Source organism: Sardina pilchardus, chromosome 1 (genome assembly GCF_963854185.1).
Source record: "Sardina pilchardus chromosome 1, fSarPil1.1, whole genome shotgun sequence".
Classification (NCBI taxonomy): domain Eukaryota; kingdom Metazoa; phylum Chordata; class Actinopteri; order Clupeiformes; family Clupeidae; genus Sardina; species Sardina pilchardus.
Window position 1 is genome coordinate 12637983 of NC_084994.1, and position 17762 is coordinate 12655744.

General features: G+C 39.2%; 1 protein-coding gene across 1 annotated transcript; it reads right to left on the reverse strand.

The window, feature by feature from the left end:
* Nucleotides 1–1742: 1742 nt before the first annotated feature.
* On the reverse strand, nucleotides 1743–14568 carry LOC134101766 (interferon-induced protein 44-like). The gene is made up of 10 exons (XM_062555589.1): nucleotides 14541–14568; nucleotides 13826–13852; nucleotides 13157–13171; nucleotides 10158–10406; nucleotides 9702–9735; nucleotides 8202–8400; nucleotides 7499–7648; nucleotides 5655–5832; nucleotides 2732–2832; nucleotides 1743–2450 (listed from the first exon to the last, which is right to left on the reverse strand). Exons 2-10 carry the CDS (start codon nucleotides 13842–13844, stop codon nucleotides 2289–2291), a joined length of 1107 nt encoding a protein of 368 aa, XP_062411573.1. The 5' UTR covers nucleotides 13845–13852; nucleotides 14541–14568; the 3' UTR covers nucleotides 1743–2288.
* Nucleotides 14569–17762: the final 3194 nt, after the last annotated feature.

The window sequence follows — 17762 nt, forward strand, 5'->3', positions numbered from 1 at the left end:
TACACCTCACAGCACAACGGGAAAATCTCCTGCTGAGCTGATGTTCCAGAGATACATGAACACCAAAATACCATCAGCCCGTCCCATCTCCATCCGTACTGACAGCGAGGTACGCAAAAAGGACACTGAGGCTAAAGCGAAAATGAAAGCTCATTCTGATGATCGGCGACATGCTGCAACATCCAACATCAAGCCAGGTGACACTGTGCTGTGTCGTCAACCGAAACTGAATAAGCTTACAACACCCTACAGAAAAGAACCACTCACAGTCACAAGTGTGAAAGGCTCCATGGTGACAGCTAGACGGAACGACTTTGCTATCACCAGGAACAGTTCTTTCTTCAAAAAGATCTGTCCAGAGGCACAGCAAGATCCACTGCCACATCTTGACCCAGACGTGGATCCTGATCCTGATCTGGACGACAGTGATGATGCTGAACCAGCAGCACCGCCACCAAGATATCCAGTCAGGCAACACAGACAGCCTCCGGCGTATCTGTGTGACTATGAATGATGGACTGTGAATGAGTTTGAATTAAGAGACTGTTTGAGGAAGTCCAAAGTATCCTTTTGAAAATGTTTTCTGTGTTTGAATGTGTTGTATGTGTTGTTGAAAAGCATAGAAGCACAAGAGATGTTAGACAGTGTTGCACATGTGTTCTGTAATGCAAAATACTGGATGTGATAATAATTTGCATTGTTCATACTTAGTGTGAGAAGAGTATGTTTTATTTAGCACTGATATTCCTGTGGTGAGTTTTGATACACTGAGCTGTGATATGGTAGCGAGACAGTTTGTCTTCTTCTAAAAAAAAAAGGAATAATGTAAGGATTCAAGTAATTGCATTGCAGTGACGTCATGGACGTGACTTACGTGACCTACGTGACTAGAGAGTAGTAGAGTAGAACGCCATGCTGTACTGTGTATGTATGACCAGCAAGAGAAACAAGTAAACGAACTCCAAAGAATTCCACCATCTCTTTATTGAATGAACATAAAGCACCAGAAACATTACAATTATTATTATTATTATCAAGAAGAAAAATAAGATTGTATATCATATCTCATGCAACTCGCCAAAGTTCCAGGATTTGTTTCAGTGTGTCTGCAGTCTCTCTGTCTTCTCTCACTCTCTCTTTTATGGATGAAATGACGTGTGAAGAAGAATATCCTTTATAGGACAATAAAGACTCTATCTATCTATCTATCTACCTCTTATACAGCACCCACCCCTATATTCATAGTTTGACCTTTGCTTTTACATTCTGCTGTTTGGAAATCAGGCTTCATACAGCAAACTGAAACGAGACATTTGACACCTAATCGCTGTTTCACCAGTGGAAGACATTGGACACTTAATCGTTTCACCAGTGGAAGACATTTGACACTTAATCGTTTCACCAGTGGAAGGTGTACTGCCTCTCCCACTTTGTCCAGTTCCAGGAAGTCATGCTTCTCATTACAGCAAACGTGAAACGGGAAATCGAAAGCAAAACCGAAAGGAGAGGATGTTATTCTAAATGTACTCCAACACATGTTCTGCTCACAAAGTGACGAACACCACCCATGTGCTGGACTCTCCCTTGGAGACCAACAAACTTTGTGAATGTATCTAAATCCTCTGTGGATCTATTTTTTTTTTTTTATTTATATAGCTCATTACACTGCCAGACACCCACAGCCCAGATTGATCTGCCCCTCCATGATAGACAGAATCCAATCAAAAGCTGATACATTAGTCTGTAAAACATACATTTTATTGGGTAGCCTAAGGGAAGAGATACATAAAATTACAAACTCAAGTTACAAGACACATTGTAAATTACAACACCCAAGTAACAAAATACATTGGCACAATTACAAGATAGACTGGCATACCAATTACAACACCCAAGTTACAAGATACATTGGCATTCAAGTTACAACACCTCAAACACCATTCAACCAGCTGTGTCCATAGTCCATACCATGTAAGGTCAGCAGCACTATTTGTTAGCCTATTGTCTCCCAACATGAGACAGTGGATCCAGTGGATCGTTGCATTTGTCATGCTGTCCATATATCTCTGCGGATGATAGGACCTCTGAATATGGTTGTACTCCAAAAGAAAGAAAACAAAATCTCATAGGTAACTGAGGGAGACTAGCACTAAAGTTTTAGTGTGTGTTTTTTTTTTTTTTTTTTTTTTTTTAATTCTGTTTTTTTATCTATTTGTCTCCCTTTATTTTTTCAGAACCAAGACATCTATTGGTGAAATCAGAATTAAAACAGACAGCAAAACTGTCTTTCAGATGCTTCCCAAATAGTAATTGGCAAAGTCGACAATTTGGTTCAGGCCATCCAGGATCAAACAGTCAATTTCCTCATTCACACGATTTTCCTCGCTATAGTTCTTCACCGGGAAGATGCAGTTCATGGGAACACCAAGCTTGATGCTGCAATGCTCCATCTGAAACACACACACACACACACACACACAAAGTGTCATGTCTAAATGTCATTCCAGCCCTGTCAATGTTAAACATATTAGTATAGAAATCACACTAAAGAGCTGTTCTCCATGTAGACATCAGATGGCTTCGGAATTAAACCTAGTCACACACAAATATTTTTCTGCACTGTGAGCAAAACCAATTGATGATTGCCAAATTGCCAATTATATCCAAAGCGACTGACAAAAATAAGAAATACATTCAAGATAAAATGAAGAGTGCGCACACACACACTCACTGCCTGCTTAATCTTCTTGCTGGAGTAGATGTGCTTCAGGTCCTCCTTCACCAGAGGGCAACATTTGTCCACATGGGTCATGAAGACTACTTGCAGTATCTCTGTAAAATTACGGACAGACAGGCAGACGTATAGAAAAGCGTGGTCGGTCGGTCGGTCGGTCAGTCAGTATGATGTAGATATGTAATATAAACGTGATATGAAATGAGAGAAATCCAACCTTGAAGGGAAAGTACATTTATTCTGATTTATTAGTTGCTTCCCTTCAAGGTTGCAGTAATAGTTTTCCCGCATTTTGTTTTCATTGTGAGAATACAATAAATCACAAGGAGATCTTTTTCCCCCTTTTTAAGTCAACTTTACCAAAGGTGCACCTTTAGGCCAAAAATGCTGTACTCTCAAAATGAATGTGCTAAAAACAATACATATCAGTTTGTGTTGTTTCCAAATATCGCTTTTGTTATTTGTTACACAATATATGTTGAAAATAACAATAATTGTGTTGATTTTTAAACACATCTCTAATGGGACAACACAGTTGTGTTGTTTCCAACACATTCATTTTGTTTTCATTGTGAGATTACAATAAATCACCTGTGGGGTATCCTACGAAGCTCAATTAGTGGATTAGCGAGTTATGCGAGGTATAGAAGGCAGGGTATGCTGTCATATGAGGATGACTCTGTTTTAGCGTCACTCTATCATCATGGTGTTTTATGGTGCCAACCAAACCTGGGGTGCATTTCTAGAAGAGTTAGCAACGGCGTTGCTAAAACACCCTGGGTCATTCAAATGACCAAACTTTGCGTCCTTGTTTGCGAATGAGTGTTTGAACTGCCTTTTCTAGAAACACCAAATCCAAGAACGATGGAGCGAACTCCCAAGGTTGCGACGCAAGTTAGCATACAACGCTTTCTAGAAACGCGCCCCTGGTAGGGAGTAGGTTATGTGCAAAACTACCACCCTCTGACCAATCCTACTGACTACTGACCAATCAATTGTAATATAATTTAATGACAACTACTGTATATAATGTATCTTTATTAATTGGCTTATTTGTTTGGAGGCATTTGGCCACGTTCCTATTATCAAAATGTTTGTTCAGTTTTTCGATCCAGTCAAGTCTTTTGGAAAAAAATATAACTAATGACATGCAATTGCAACTTTTCTCCTGCCATTTAAAGTAGCAAAAAAAAAGAAAAAAAATCTGCAGCATGGAAAATAAAATGAGATTAAAGGGATAGTTCGGATTTTAAGACACGAAGTTGTATGGGTTCCCTGTCAGCAACGTAGTGCATCAGCACTGACTTACCCCCGACAGCGTCCTGTGAGCCGAGATCCAGCCGGTTTTAGATCGTTTTTGATGCTGAAGAAAGTAGTCCGGCAAGTTTCTGGGGTCACGAAAGTAAAGTGTTTTTCTTCTCAAAACCATATGCGTTCAACAGAGTGATATATTTGCACCACAAAAACGTTGTCCAGGAAAAATTCAAACCTCGTTATCACTTACTTATTTTTCGCGATTCCTATCACTGCGCGCTACTGACAGCTGGACAACGTTTTTGTGGTGCAAATATATCACTCTGTTGAACGCATATGGTTTTGAGAAGAAAAACACTTTACTTTCGTGACCCCAGAAACTTGCTGAAGAAAATAGTCCGGCATCAAAAACGATCAAAAACCGGCTGGATCTCGGCTCACAGGACGCTGTCGGGGGTAAGTCAGTGCTGATGCACTACGTTGCTGACAGGGAACCCATACAACTTCGTGTCTTAAAATCCGAACTATCCCTTTAAGAACTATGTTTCATTTCGGGGCCTATAACTGCATCTTATTAGCCTGGGTGTTCCCATCCTGCCTTGAGCGGTGATTTCTTTCACGCTGCTAAGGCAGTCTGGACACTAACACCCAAATTTTCGCCTGAAGTTGGCAACCAATCACAGAACATCCGAGAAGTTTCTGTTGCCTTCTTGCATCTACATTCGACGCCAAAGGATTTACACTGATGTCAATGGCAGCCCTTAAAGGGATAATCCGGAGTGAAATGCACTTTAGATCAATTTTTCGGACTATTGGGAGTACATACGTTGAGTTGACACCAAAATCATGTCATTCGGATGTATTTTGAGAAAGTTCGAGCTCACCGTTTTTAGCCAAAACTCGTTAGCCTGGAAGTGACGCGGGCATGTCTTTCGCCGCTACAAAACGCTATTTTTATACCTCTTCTACTGTTCCAAACAACACTACACTTACGTGGTAGTGAGTAGAGGGTCGCTAAAGCCAAACCGAAGTATCCCCACGTCTTTATGTGGTCGGATAGAGAGTCCAGAATAAATGTAATCGAGTCAGTACCTTTAGAAAAATTGATCCAAAGTGCATTTCACTCCGGATTATCCCTTTAACGTTGCATATGAACGCGCAGGGGCACCTCATGCGTCCTCGTTTGACGAGTTGGGTGAGCTATGCGCATTTGATAGACATCCGTGGCGCCCAATGAACGGATCTGGGCATTTTTTCAAATACGAGAAGTTTTTCATTTGAGAAGTGGTAGGCGTTAGCCAGACTAGCATCTTATCGCATCGTATCGAATAGCAATGAATTGTTCTGTATTAAAACGCTTCGTCTGTGAATCGTATCGTAGCTTTATGAATCGATACGAATCAAATCGTCTTAAAAGGGAGAGATTCACACCCATACCAGATAGCCTACTCTACATCTAACTTGCTTCGTATACCCCACTGAAGATCTTTCCCCCCATTTTTAGTCAACTTTATAATTCTGGAGGTTACTGTATACATTAATACACAACATCTAACTGAACATGTTCAAATTATGCACATTAACATTTAAAATCGGTAGGTGTTTCTGTTCATGTACAGGTGTTGCTGTAATGTGTTTTTGTGCAGGTTTTTCTCTGAGTTCTCACCCAGGTCATTAGCAGCCTCTCTGACGTCCCTCATCTTCACGATGACTCCACTAGTGTCGTCCAGCAGTGAGATCTTATCAGCAGGAATCACACTCACCAGGCAGTGGATCTTATCATTCAGACTGGGGCTGATGTTGTAGTACTTATCACTCTCAGACAACGCTGAAACAGGGTTGAACTGGGCAGAGAAAAATAAAATAAAATTGAGCAATTACTTCATTACTGTACTCCACCAGTGTGTTGTTATTTATTGTTTGTTATCCATTGACTTGAATAGGATTTCTCAAAGTGTCAGAGGTCATTCATTTCGACTAGAGGTCCTCTGTAAAATGAATGACCGCTGTTAGTGGCAATGAAATTTGTGCTTCCAATTCAGGTCTTTCATATCACTCTGCAAACATGTCTGTACTGTTTGTATAGCATGTTTAGTGTACGTATTATGCATAGCACTCTCACTAAATGGACATATGAATATGTACTACTGTAGGCCAATAACAGCCTACATGATCACTTGAGGAATACCTATTCAGGGAGAATAGTATAGGCTCTATAAATAAAATATGCATTGTATATATATATATAAAAAAAAATACATTGGCCGTGTTTCCCAGATTCGTTAAGAAGCTCTTAAAGGGACACTTTACTGATTAGCATTAAGCTTTGTATCTTTAGAAAACCAGTCATGTTTTTAAATGGTCGTGCATCATTCCCGCAGTTTCTCCCTTGAGACGGGAGAAATACGGATTTCAATGTTGGACTTCCTGCTTTCAATGATGTAAAAATCGTCATTTTACATCATTGAAAGCAGGAAGTTCTATATCTTTGTTGAGTAGGTGAAACTACAAACGCTTTCCTCATGTTTCCAAGGGGTGGGACTTCACTTGCAGACACTAAAATATATAGCCCCATCTTTTTTGGAAGCTAAGCTAACGTGCTAGGCTCTCGGTCTGTGGAGAAAGCTGATAACTACGATTTAATATTGAATACTAATTCATTGAATACTGATATGGCAAACGGGGATTCTGAAGATCTGGTATGTGAATTTGATGCATGAGATTACCTGTACGAGCCGTAATACAGCACAGAACAGGAGGCGTCCATCAAGGCCTCCATCAAGGCCTGCAGCAAGCCTGGCTGTCGATTAGGATCACTGGCTGTTTGATTATGAGGCTTTGCCCGGGCTGGCTCAAGCTAGGATGGACTAGCTCTCACAAGGTCAGTTAGCCTAATGTTATTCACAAGTTATTGCACAAATAGTATTAGCGATACTATATACTTATTAAAGGTCGGGTATTCTTGCATATGCTGTCAATTTGCGGGACATTAGACATGGAAATATGCAACATTAACGTTTTGTTCGTGATTTTTTTCGCTAAATCCTTTTGAAGAACAGCAACATTGATATATGGCCACAAGATTGAGTGCGACATAAAACAATGATCATTTTAATTTTAGAATCGTTATTAATGCCAAAATGTTACATTAATGAGTCCTTCTGTGTACTTGTAGTTACTTCCTGGTGGGTGGCTTGGCAAGGCTGTGAAAGGCGGGGAATTCTTGGAGTTGTTGGTTTTCATCCACATGACCCAAAAGTAAATGTTCAGCTTTTTTTCTCTCATCTCAAGGGAAAATGAGGGAATGATGCACAACCATTCAAAAATATGACTGGGTTTCTAACAATATAAAGCTTAATGCAAATGGATGAAATGCTCCTTAAGTGCTAAGATCTTCTTAGGAGCGTTCTTAGAACATTCTTAGAGCGCTCCTAAGAAGATATTAGCACTTAAGAGCTTCTTAACGAATCTGGGAAACACGGCCATTAAATGTATGTGTTTATGTTTTACCGTATAGCCTTCTCTGATATGACCATTTAGGGCACTGATGATGTCAGCTGTTGATGCTCCGGCGGATTCCTCATTCTCCTGGCCCATGATGTCGTTGAAGACAAAAGGCAACTCTTTTCCATCCTTATCTTTAATTGGATGAGTTTTGTACTGAAAGGCAAAGTTGATCATTAAAAACATCTACACCGCAAAACTGCTTATATAATAAAATCTAACCAAGTGTCATTAATCATATATTAATTGGTATTGTTGTCAGTATAAAGAGCTTTATGAGAACTCTCATAAAACCATTTGGCTAAATATAAGATTAGTTTGACTTCTTTGAAGAATTTGAAAATGAGGAAATGTGTCTGCCAGTGCAATTAATCCAAAAAACAAGTAACAAGTCTTCTTAAATTAAGTCGAAATGATCTTTCGAGAGTGCACAAACAAGTCTCTTCATACTAAAACCAATAACTTTTTTATCTTAATATAGCAATTTAAGAACACATGGTTAGATTTTATTTTGTACCTTACTGAAGCGATACATGTGATCACTCGGATTAGTTACTGACATATAGAATTACCTTAAAACAAAACAATAACACATCTCTAAATCTCAGTCCAGACATGAAACATTAAAAAAAAAGGTTATTAAATGTAAAATAATACAGAGGAGTGCTGTCGTGAATGTAATGGTTGTTCAAGACAACTTGAAACGTACGACTTTAGTGTAACTTTTGCCTGCTGTTGTAGCCACGAGTGCGTTCACGTTGATGCGTCCCTGGAAAGCACAGTTGATGGAGTTGATCACGCTGGATTTCCCCGCTCCCACAGGCCCATGCAGCAAGAAGCGAAGGTGCTTCACATTGGGGTTGCTGGGGTGCAACTCTCTTAGTGCCTTTTTGATATTCTCATTTCCTCTGTCACACACACACACACACACACACACACACGTGCGCGTGCACACACACACACACACACACACACACACAGATAAACAAACAAACAGTGGGCCTCATTACGAATAAATTTCCCCTTAAAACCCAAGTTTTTATGAAGATTAGCACCAATGCACAATGAACAGAATCTATGAACACTGACTTGTTTGTGCAAAATCAATGGTAAAATGGCATTTTCATCATATCATCAGCTGCAAAATGTAATAGCCTATGATTTAAATGACAACTATATTTTATAATTTTGATTATGATATTTTTTTTAATAACATTTCTTAATTATTTTCTCTGATTAAAATAAATTCCACTATTTTACAAAACATTAAGGTTTTTAAAAATAAATAGGCTAAAAATAACAAATTGGACTTTTTCACTAACTACTAAATATAACCTCAATTTTCTGTTTAATTATTGCAGCAGTGCTTTCAGTTCAACGCATGTGTCATATACTGTGCGGTAATCAAATAGTCTTGCCAATGTAGTGTATGATACATGGCAGGAATGAAAGCTGGTGCCTCAACCTCAATTTGTGTGCACACGACCCTGCAGTATCATTCCCTGTTATGGGGAATTACTTAATTATAATTTATCAGTTAATTAATACATTAATAATATATGGGAGCACTTTGACTCTGCGCAGTAATATCTTCACTCTTGCACTTTCAGTTTCACTTTGGAGTGAGGATATTACTGCGCTGAGTCGAAGTGCTCCCAATTGTTATTCCGCCACACAATATTATCCTTCTTACCTGCTTAGAAATGCACCACGTTTTATTTTGTCTCACTACTTGGTCGTGTGACTATACTCGTGTAACTGTATTTTAATAGGGAAAACATGGAGGTGTTTGGTCGCTTCTATAACTTCATCTCTGTTTGGATCCTAATGATTGAACTGGGCTAACTAAGTGCTATCAAAGTAGCGCCGCGCACCAGAGCCAGTGAGTGCACGCATTGGAACGTGAGAGGTATGTATCAACTCGTCTTAGTTAAGGGGATAATGTAGTTTAATATGAAAAAACGGTGAAGTGTTCCTTTAAGAACTGTTTTAAGATATTGGTGAATGAGGCCCAATGTCGATAATGCTAACATAAGGTATCCTTAACAAATATTCCCCAGAAGGCTACTGGCACAACTGAAGCTGTAGTCATGATGAGGACATAATGAATATGCATTATATAATAATTATTATCAAATAATAAAATACATTTTCTTTCACAGTTTCTATCACCTTCAGTGATAACAAGGGATGCAGCGTGTTGACTTACTTCCAGTTTACTGTTCTCCAGTCCACATCATACTCTGCAACACACACACACACACACACACACACACACACACACATATAACGGAAAACTTTGAATATTGTTATTCCTCTTATCACCCAGTTGACACTTCAGGCAAGTAATTCAAATAGCAAAAAGCAGTTCTGACGTGTTCAATTCATTGCACGACTTTCTTGGGCCCTAACAGTGATAGCATGGACAGTTAGCTTGTTTACAGTGATACTATGGTTGTTATAGTTACCATACATAATAAGCGTTGATATTGAACGGTGATTAAACTTTTTTCTACTACTTCATAGGTGTCCCGCTCTTCAGAATTAATAGCCACCCCACCAGCCAATCAGAAAAGAGTATTTCTTCTCCAGGTGATTAAGTGCTCTTAATGCACTTCCAGAATGCAACAAAGTTTAATTCAAATTACATCAAATTAATACTTACCTAGGACTTTGATGGTTGCAGAGCCTGATGCCCGGTCTTTACTGTTCCATAGTTCCAAAGTGTATTTCCCCTCATCCTCGTTCTTGGCATCTCTGATTGTTAGTGTGAAGTCCATATAATCTTCTGATTGATATATGCTGATCCTGCCACCATTTACAAGTGTCTTACCATCCTTCATCCACTTGGCATATACCCCAGTGTTAGCCCTCCAACTGAACTGTATGGATTGGCCTCTTTTCACACATTGGTCTGACAAAAAGAAGACATGCAAATAATAATAATAAATATAGCCGCAAGCGGCGATGGCGGGCCCGAGCACCTGCGGTGCGGACCCGTGACATTTGCGGAATCTAACAAAGCAACACGTACTTGTTGGTGGGCATGTGCATGAGCAACACACATGCCCACCAAATTTGGTTAATTTTCATCAATGTGTGTGTCAACCACAACAGACAACAAGCTAGGTGGCGCAATAGAGTCCCAAAGCCACACCCAAGGCCAGAGCTCTGTCTCTGACTAGTGGCAGCAATAACACACAAGCGTACCTAATTGTCGTGTATGTATGTATCAACAATAATAGACAATGTCCTAGGTGGCGCTATAGAGTCCCTAAGCCTCACCCTAGGCTAGAGCTCTATCCCTGACAAGCAGTAGCAATAGCACACATGCCCACCAAATGTGGTTCATTTTCGTGAATGTGTCAACCATAATGGACAATGTAGTAGGTGGCGCTATAGAGTCCCTAAGCCACACCCTAGGCCAGAGCTCTATCCCTGACTAGCAGTAGCAATAACACACATGCCCACCAAATGTGGTTAATTTTCGTGAATGTATCAACCACAACAGACAATGCGCTAGGTGGCGCTATAGAGTCCCTAAGCCACACCCTAGGCCAGAGCTCTGTTTCTGACTTGCAGCAGTAATAACACACAAGCTCACCAAATTTGATTCATTTTCGTGAATGTATGTCAACCACAACAGGTAACACACTAGGTGGCGCTATAGAGTCCCTAAGCCACACCCTCGGCCAGAGCTCTGTCTCTGAATATTTATAGCAAAACACATGCCCACCAAATTTGGTTCAATTTCGTGAATGTACGTGTCAACCACAACAGACAATGCGCTAGGTGGCGCTATAGAGTCCCTAAGCCACACCCAAGGCCAGAGCTCTGTCTTTGACTAGCGGCAGCAATAACACACAAGCCCACCAAATTTGGTTCATTTTTGTGAATGTTTGTGTCAACCACAACAAACAACGCTCTAGGTGGCGCTATAGAGTTCCTAAGCCACACCCTAAGCCAGAGCTCTGTCTCTGACTAGCAATAGGAATAACACACAAGTCCACCAAATTTGGTTCATTTTTGTGAATGTTTGTGTCAACCACAACAGATTACGTGCTGCTAGGTGGCGCTATAGAGTCCCAAAGCCACACCTTAGGCCAGATCTCTCTCTCTGACTACCAGAAGCAATTCCACATGTAGCTGCCAAATTACATCCAATTTATAACCTTTTTTCTACCTATAACACCAACTTCCTGTTTCTTAATAAAACGCCATAATTCAAACCTTCGCCATTTCAATATACTTCAAAAATTCAAAAATCTGGTCGCAATTCCTCTCGGGCAACCCCTCAAGATCATTTTAGTGCTCATATGACATGATTTCGATAAACCATCTAGGAGAAGTATTTCAAAATACGTGATGTGCAAAAATCATAATCATAATCATAACTCAAATTCTTCTAACATTCACTATATAGTTTAAATGTAAAACTTGTTCAGAATAATACAACACACATGTCCACCAAATTTGGTTCATTTCCGTGAATGTATGTGTCAACCACAACAGACAGTGCGGTAGGTGGCACTATAGAGTCCCTGAGCCACACCCTAGGCCAGAGGTCTGTCTCTCAGTAGAGGCATCAATTCTACAGGTAGCTGCCAAATTTCAAGAGTTTTAGAGCATGCCAAGTTGGTGAAAAAGGGCAAAACATTCCGGTAAGGGGAAAATACTATAATAAGAATAATAATAATAATCTGAGCAAAAACAATAGGGCCTTGCACCTACGGTGCAGCCACTTTCAGTGGCCGCACCTCGGTGCTCGGGCCCTAATAATAATAATAATAATAATAATAATTTAATATGATATAGCCTACATAGTATTGATAAATTAGTTTGCATTGAGCCATGAAATGAACAAAAACGTCATAATGATAATCTCTGTGTGTGTGTGTGTGTGTGTGTGTGTGTGTGTGTGTGTGTGTGTGTGTGTGTGTGTGTGTGTGTGTGTACACCCGCACGCACACACACACACACACACACACACACACACACACACACACACACACACACACACACACACACACACACACACACACTCATATATATATTCAATATACAGTCATGGTTGAAATTGTTGGCACCCATGCTAAAGTTGACTGAAAAGAGGGATTATAAAATCATCTTTTGGAAATTGATTTTAATGGCTTAAGTAATAACATGAGGAGAAATCCAACCTTTAAGGACACCAATTTTCTTTGTGAATAAATAATGTATCATAAATAAATAAATGTTCTTCCCAAAATACTGAGGGCAAAAATATTGGCACTCCTATGTAACCCTATGGGAATTTAGCACATAGGGTTAACATAGGGGCAGACCATTTTCTATTTTTAAAGGCCCCTTATTTCATGGATTCAGGATACTATGCATCCTGATGAAGTTCCTTTCACCTTTGGAACTAAAATAGCCGCACATCATCACACACCCTTCACCATACCTAGAGATAAGCATGGTGTTTTGTTCAGTTAGCTTATTAGCCTGTTTGATGCTCATTGAGCTCAATGCAAATCAAACCAGCTAACAGGCTAACTGTGGCAATTTCTATTCAGTATTAAATAATCAATAGCATGTGTATTAGTGTGTATGAGGGAAATTCATTTTCTAACTCATTGTTGAATTGACATACAATTGCATTTTCTATTTGGTTATTCAAATTACCTTGAAGTGTTGGTGCTGCAAGAAAAGAGAATCAGTCAACAGACGAATATATCCACTAATAGAACAACACAAACACATTTCATTTATTAGGCTTATTGATTAGCTAGCGTGAAATTCACAGCTCCTTTTTTTTAAATGTTATATTGGCTAGCTCAGTCCTGGCAGCAGACACCATGGACAAAGTACAAATGATTCAGACATTTTGATGTTGATGGGGTGCTGGGTGACATTACTTGTCAGCAATTAATGCTTAATAACATAATAGCCACTGGTGCACAAATGTTTATTTTGCTTGCACACACATGTACAAACAACGCACAAACAATTCAAGCTATTTTGGAGTCATTTGGATGTTGATGGGGTGCTGGGTGACCTCTGATTACTAAACAAGTTAAAGTGTATTATATTTAGAGTGGTTTGAACACATATGTTTATTTTGCCTGCACAATCGTGCACAAACGATGCACAAACAAATCAAAACATGTTTAGTCATATTTTCATCATATGGGGTGCCAACTTCACACATGTCACTGGGACTGGGTTAACCTACCGCATGACCATAGACATTTGTTGAACATTTACTAAAAGGGGGATTTCTACATTGTGTCACTTTAAAGTTATCCAAATGTTGTGAATGTGGAGCAACAATGAACAGGGTGTGGGTCCTACCTGATGGTGTAGTCCCCATGGCTGAGTCTAAGAAAATCGACAAGTTGAAATAAATCAGTAAACAATCTCCATATTCAAGAAAAAATACAAGCACTTGTCAAAGACCTAGCTCTGCTAGAAAGTAACCTTCTCTGAAGCCTATATAGAATTAAAATAGGGCCTATTATACTATATGAATCTATATATAGGCCTATATATATCTATATAATATACTGTGTATATATATATATATATATATATATAGAGAGAGAGAGAGAGAGAGAGAGAGAGAGAGAGAGAGAGAGAGAGAGAGAGAGAGAGAGATCTGGAAAAAACAATGCAATGCAGACGACGACGCACGTCCACCCTGCAAAGAAGCCATGTCCTGACCGCTACACATAGGCCTACTGTAGCTAAAGCACTAGTGTCTCGTCATGCAGTCATCTGATGAAATAACAAAGTCTATCGTAAGTTCAATCCTGCGGCCAGACATTGCGCTAAACATAGCCTATGTCCAAGTAGTCGGTCTCTAATTAGGCTATAATGAAATCATATAATATTGCTATTATTATTATTATTATTATTATTATTATTATTAGGATATTATTATCATTAGTAGCAGTGCTAGTAGTAATAGGCCCTAGTAGCAGTAGTATTAGGCCTATTCTTTTTTAAAGTAGACTATTACGAAAAAGAAACACCACCACAGAATATTATAGGTGTCTTATCAACTCACCGAAGACTCGATCACTATGTGTCTCTCTCTGTGTGCAGGCTGGCTGACCAGTGAGACTATTAAAGGCTACAGCATGGCCACTTGCCAGGGGAATTATCACGTCGCTTTTATCCCATCCAATCCGCACTGCCTTACTACCACCCGACTTCTCGGAAATCAGACTTCATAGATGAAACCATGGGTGTCGCTATAGACCTACACCGGGACATCGTTGGCTAAATTTGGATGTATTAGCTAATTTGACAGCGTCTTCGTCTTCTTCCTCCTCTTCTTCATCTTTATGTTAGACTGCAGAAATCAATTTTCTTGAATATCAGCATAAGACAAGTTGAGAATCGCACTTTGCACGTGATTGTGCTCTGCAGCCAGTGTGCGCATGCAATCATGATGTTTTTTTTTTTTTTTTTTTTTAAAAAAAGAAAGAAATCGGGATTGCCGATCCGATTTAGCTATTTGCATGAGTAGCCTATTCCCGCGCTGGTAGGCTTGATAACACATGGATATATTTTTAATGACTTCCAGTTCCAGGAAGTCAGGCTACTTCTCATTACAGCAAATGTGAAACGGGCAGGAAATCGAAAGCAAAACCGAAAGGAGAGGATGTTATTTTTGTCTTTCTAAATTTATTCCGCCACCTGTTGTGTTCCCAAAGGGACAAATGCCACCGGATAAGAACTGGACCTTGCACTTTTTTTTAGTAGTGAGAGATTAACTAAGGATTTTGAGCAAGAAACTGGATTTTGCTGGTAATCCATGGTGTTTTTTACGTTGTTTTCTTCTGTAGTTCTCTTTTAATTTCTATCATAGGCCTATGACACTGCGAAACGCACAAGAACTTGTCGTGCCACACAGCTTGAGCAGTGTGGAGATAATTCCCTTCTTCCAAACATTGAATCTCAATATCTAATACATATGAAAAGCTCTTTTCAAATTATTTTATGCATTTTCATATTTTTTTTTATTTTATTTTGTTTTGTTTTCCAAGTAATTTCAGTGGGGTTATTGTTATTTGATTTATCTTTGCTCAATCAAAACAACAAGTGCTTAAATACACAATTAACCCTTTCATGCGCAACGTCCACATGCGTGGACAGTAACTTTAACTCTGTTTTCTATTTATTTATCAAGTTGATATACACCAATCCACTTCAGGGCTGTTTTAGTAGGTCCATGGCAATAGGCCTATATTAACAATATGTATCATCTTATATTTGGAATATTGACTGCTTGATGACATCATCAATTCAACATGAGTGACAGTAATGCCATATGCTGAATGCTCCAGAGTTGTTGAACAACTCTATGTTTTCAGAAATCAAATCTGATGTAAAATATAGTTTGTAGACCCTAAAAAGCAACTGTCCATGTATGTGGACGTTGCGCAATAGAGGAGCTAAATGACCAAAAATCAGATTTTGTAACTAGGATTTTTTTTCGGGTATTGTTTTTTCAAATATGATTTTAACTGCTTTAAATTACAAAGAAACAAACATTTGGTAAACATATTTATAAATAATGACCTAATTACATGTGGTAATGCCAAGGTGGTATGGTAATATGGGGGTAGTAGAGGGGTGGGTGGGTAGTAGAGGGGTGGGTATGAGAGTACTAGAGGGGTGGGTGGGGTAGTAGTAGAGGGGGGGGTAGTATGGATGTAGTAGAGGGGTGATTGGGTGGTGGTAGTGGAGGGGTGAGTAATATGGGGGTAGTAGAGGGATGGGTGAGGGTCGGTGAGTAGTAATGGGGTAGTAGAGGGGTGAGCGGGTAGTATGGAGGTAGTAGAGAGGTGGGTGGGTAGTATGGGGATAGTAGAGGGCTGGGTGGGTAGTATGGAGGTAGTAGAGGGCCATATTTTTCATATTTTCTGTCATTACATTTTATTCTTTTTTACCCCTTTGTTGCGCACTGTCCACATACGTGGACAGTAACATAACTTCTACAGACAGACATTGTGGTAAACATAATAATTATATACTATGTCCTAATCGGTCTCGAATTAGGCTATAATGAATACAATAATATTGTTTTTGTTATTCAATGACTAGTCATCAGACTTATAAATGAAACCATGGGTGTTGCTAGACATACAGTAGGCCTACCGGGACACGACTAAATTATAGTTGTTTTTTTACTTTGGACAGTGTCCTCTTCCTCCTCATTTTCTTCATCTTTATATTAGATTTATATAATTGCAAATAGAAATGAATCTACTAACTATCAACCCATACAACAAGTTGGGAATCGCAGTTTGCACAGCCAGTGTGCACATGCAATCGTCAAAAAACCAAAATCGGGTTGGGGCTATTTCCTATATCATCCGATTTACAGTTTTTCTCAGTCGCTTTGGTACATTTCTCAGATCAGAGTTGAAATTCTCAAAACTACCTGTTCAATCTTCACATCATTGTGTTACTTGTGCACATCAAAAAAGCAGTTTCTCATTGCTTTGATCAAGTTGCGATTGCTTTAGTACATCCATGCAAATGATTATACAATTCTCTGGTTTTTCCTACATTATCAATTGCTTATGTCATGTTGATCAAAATGTATTATAATGGGTCTCTGTTGAATAGTCTCAACCCCCACAACATTTAGGCATTAGTTCGTAGTATAAGTCTTTACATGGTTGAACAAAATGGTTGAACATGTTGTCATTTGACCATTTGTGGCCCAAAAGACAGGAACATCAGGAGGTCTGCACTGTAATTCCTACAACACAACACCTTTGTTCATGGAGGACACGGAGGCTACTGGCATTTTGACATTGTGACCACCTGGGCCATAGACATTGATGGACTGGTAAAATGCAACAACATTTATGTGTATTTTATTGATTGTTTTATATTATAATGTGTTTAATGTTGCTATTGCTTTGTCTCTGTAGCTTTGGAAGGCTCTCCTCCTTCCCTGTGTTCTGTGCTGTGAGAACATTGCGCATTGCCAAAAGTAGGCCTCTATTTGCTGGTTGTAAGGTTGTACAATGTTTTACTGTTAGAGGAAACTGGCAATTAATGCTTTGCTTCTCTCTTTTACAGTTTTTCTCAGTCGCTTTGGTACATTTCTCAGATCAGAGTTGAAATTCTCAAAACTACCTGTTCAATCTTCACATCATTGTGTCACTTGTGCACATCAAAAAAGCAGTTTCTCATTGCTTTGATCAAGTTGCGAATGCTTTAGTACATCCATGCAATTGCAAATGATTATGTACAATTTTCTGTTTTT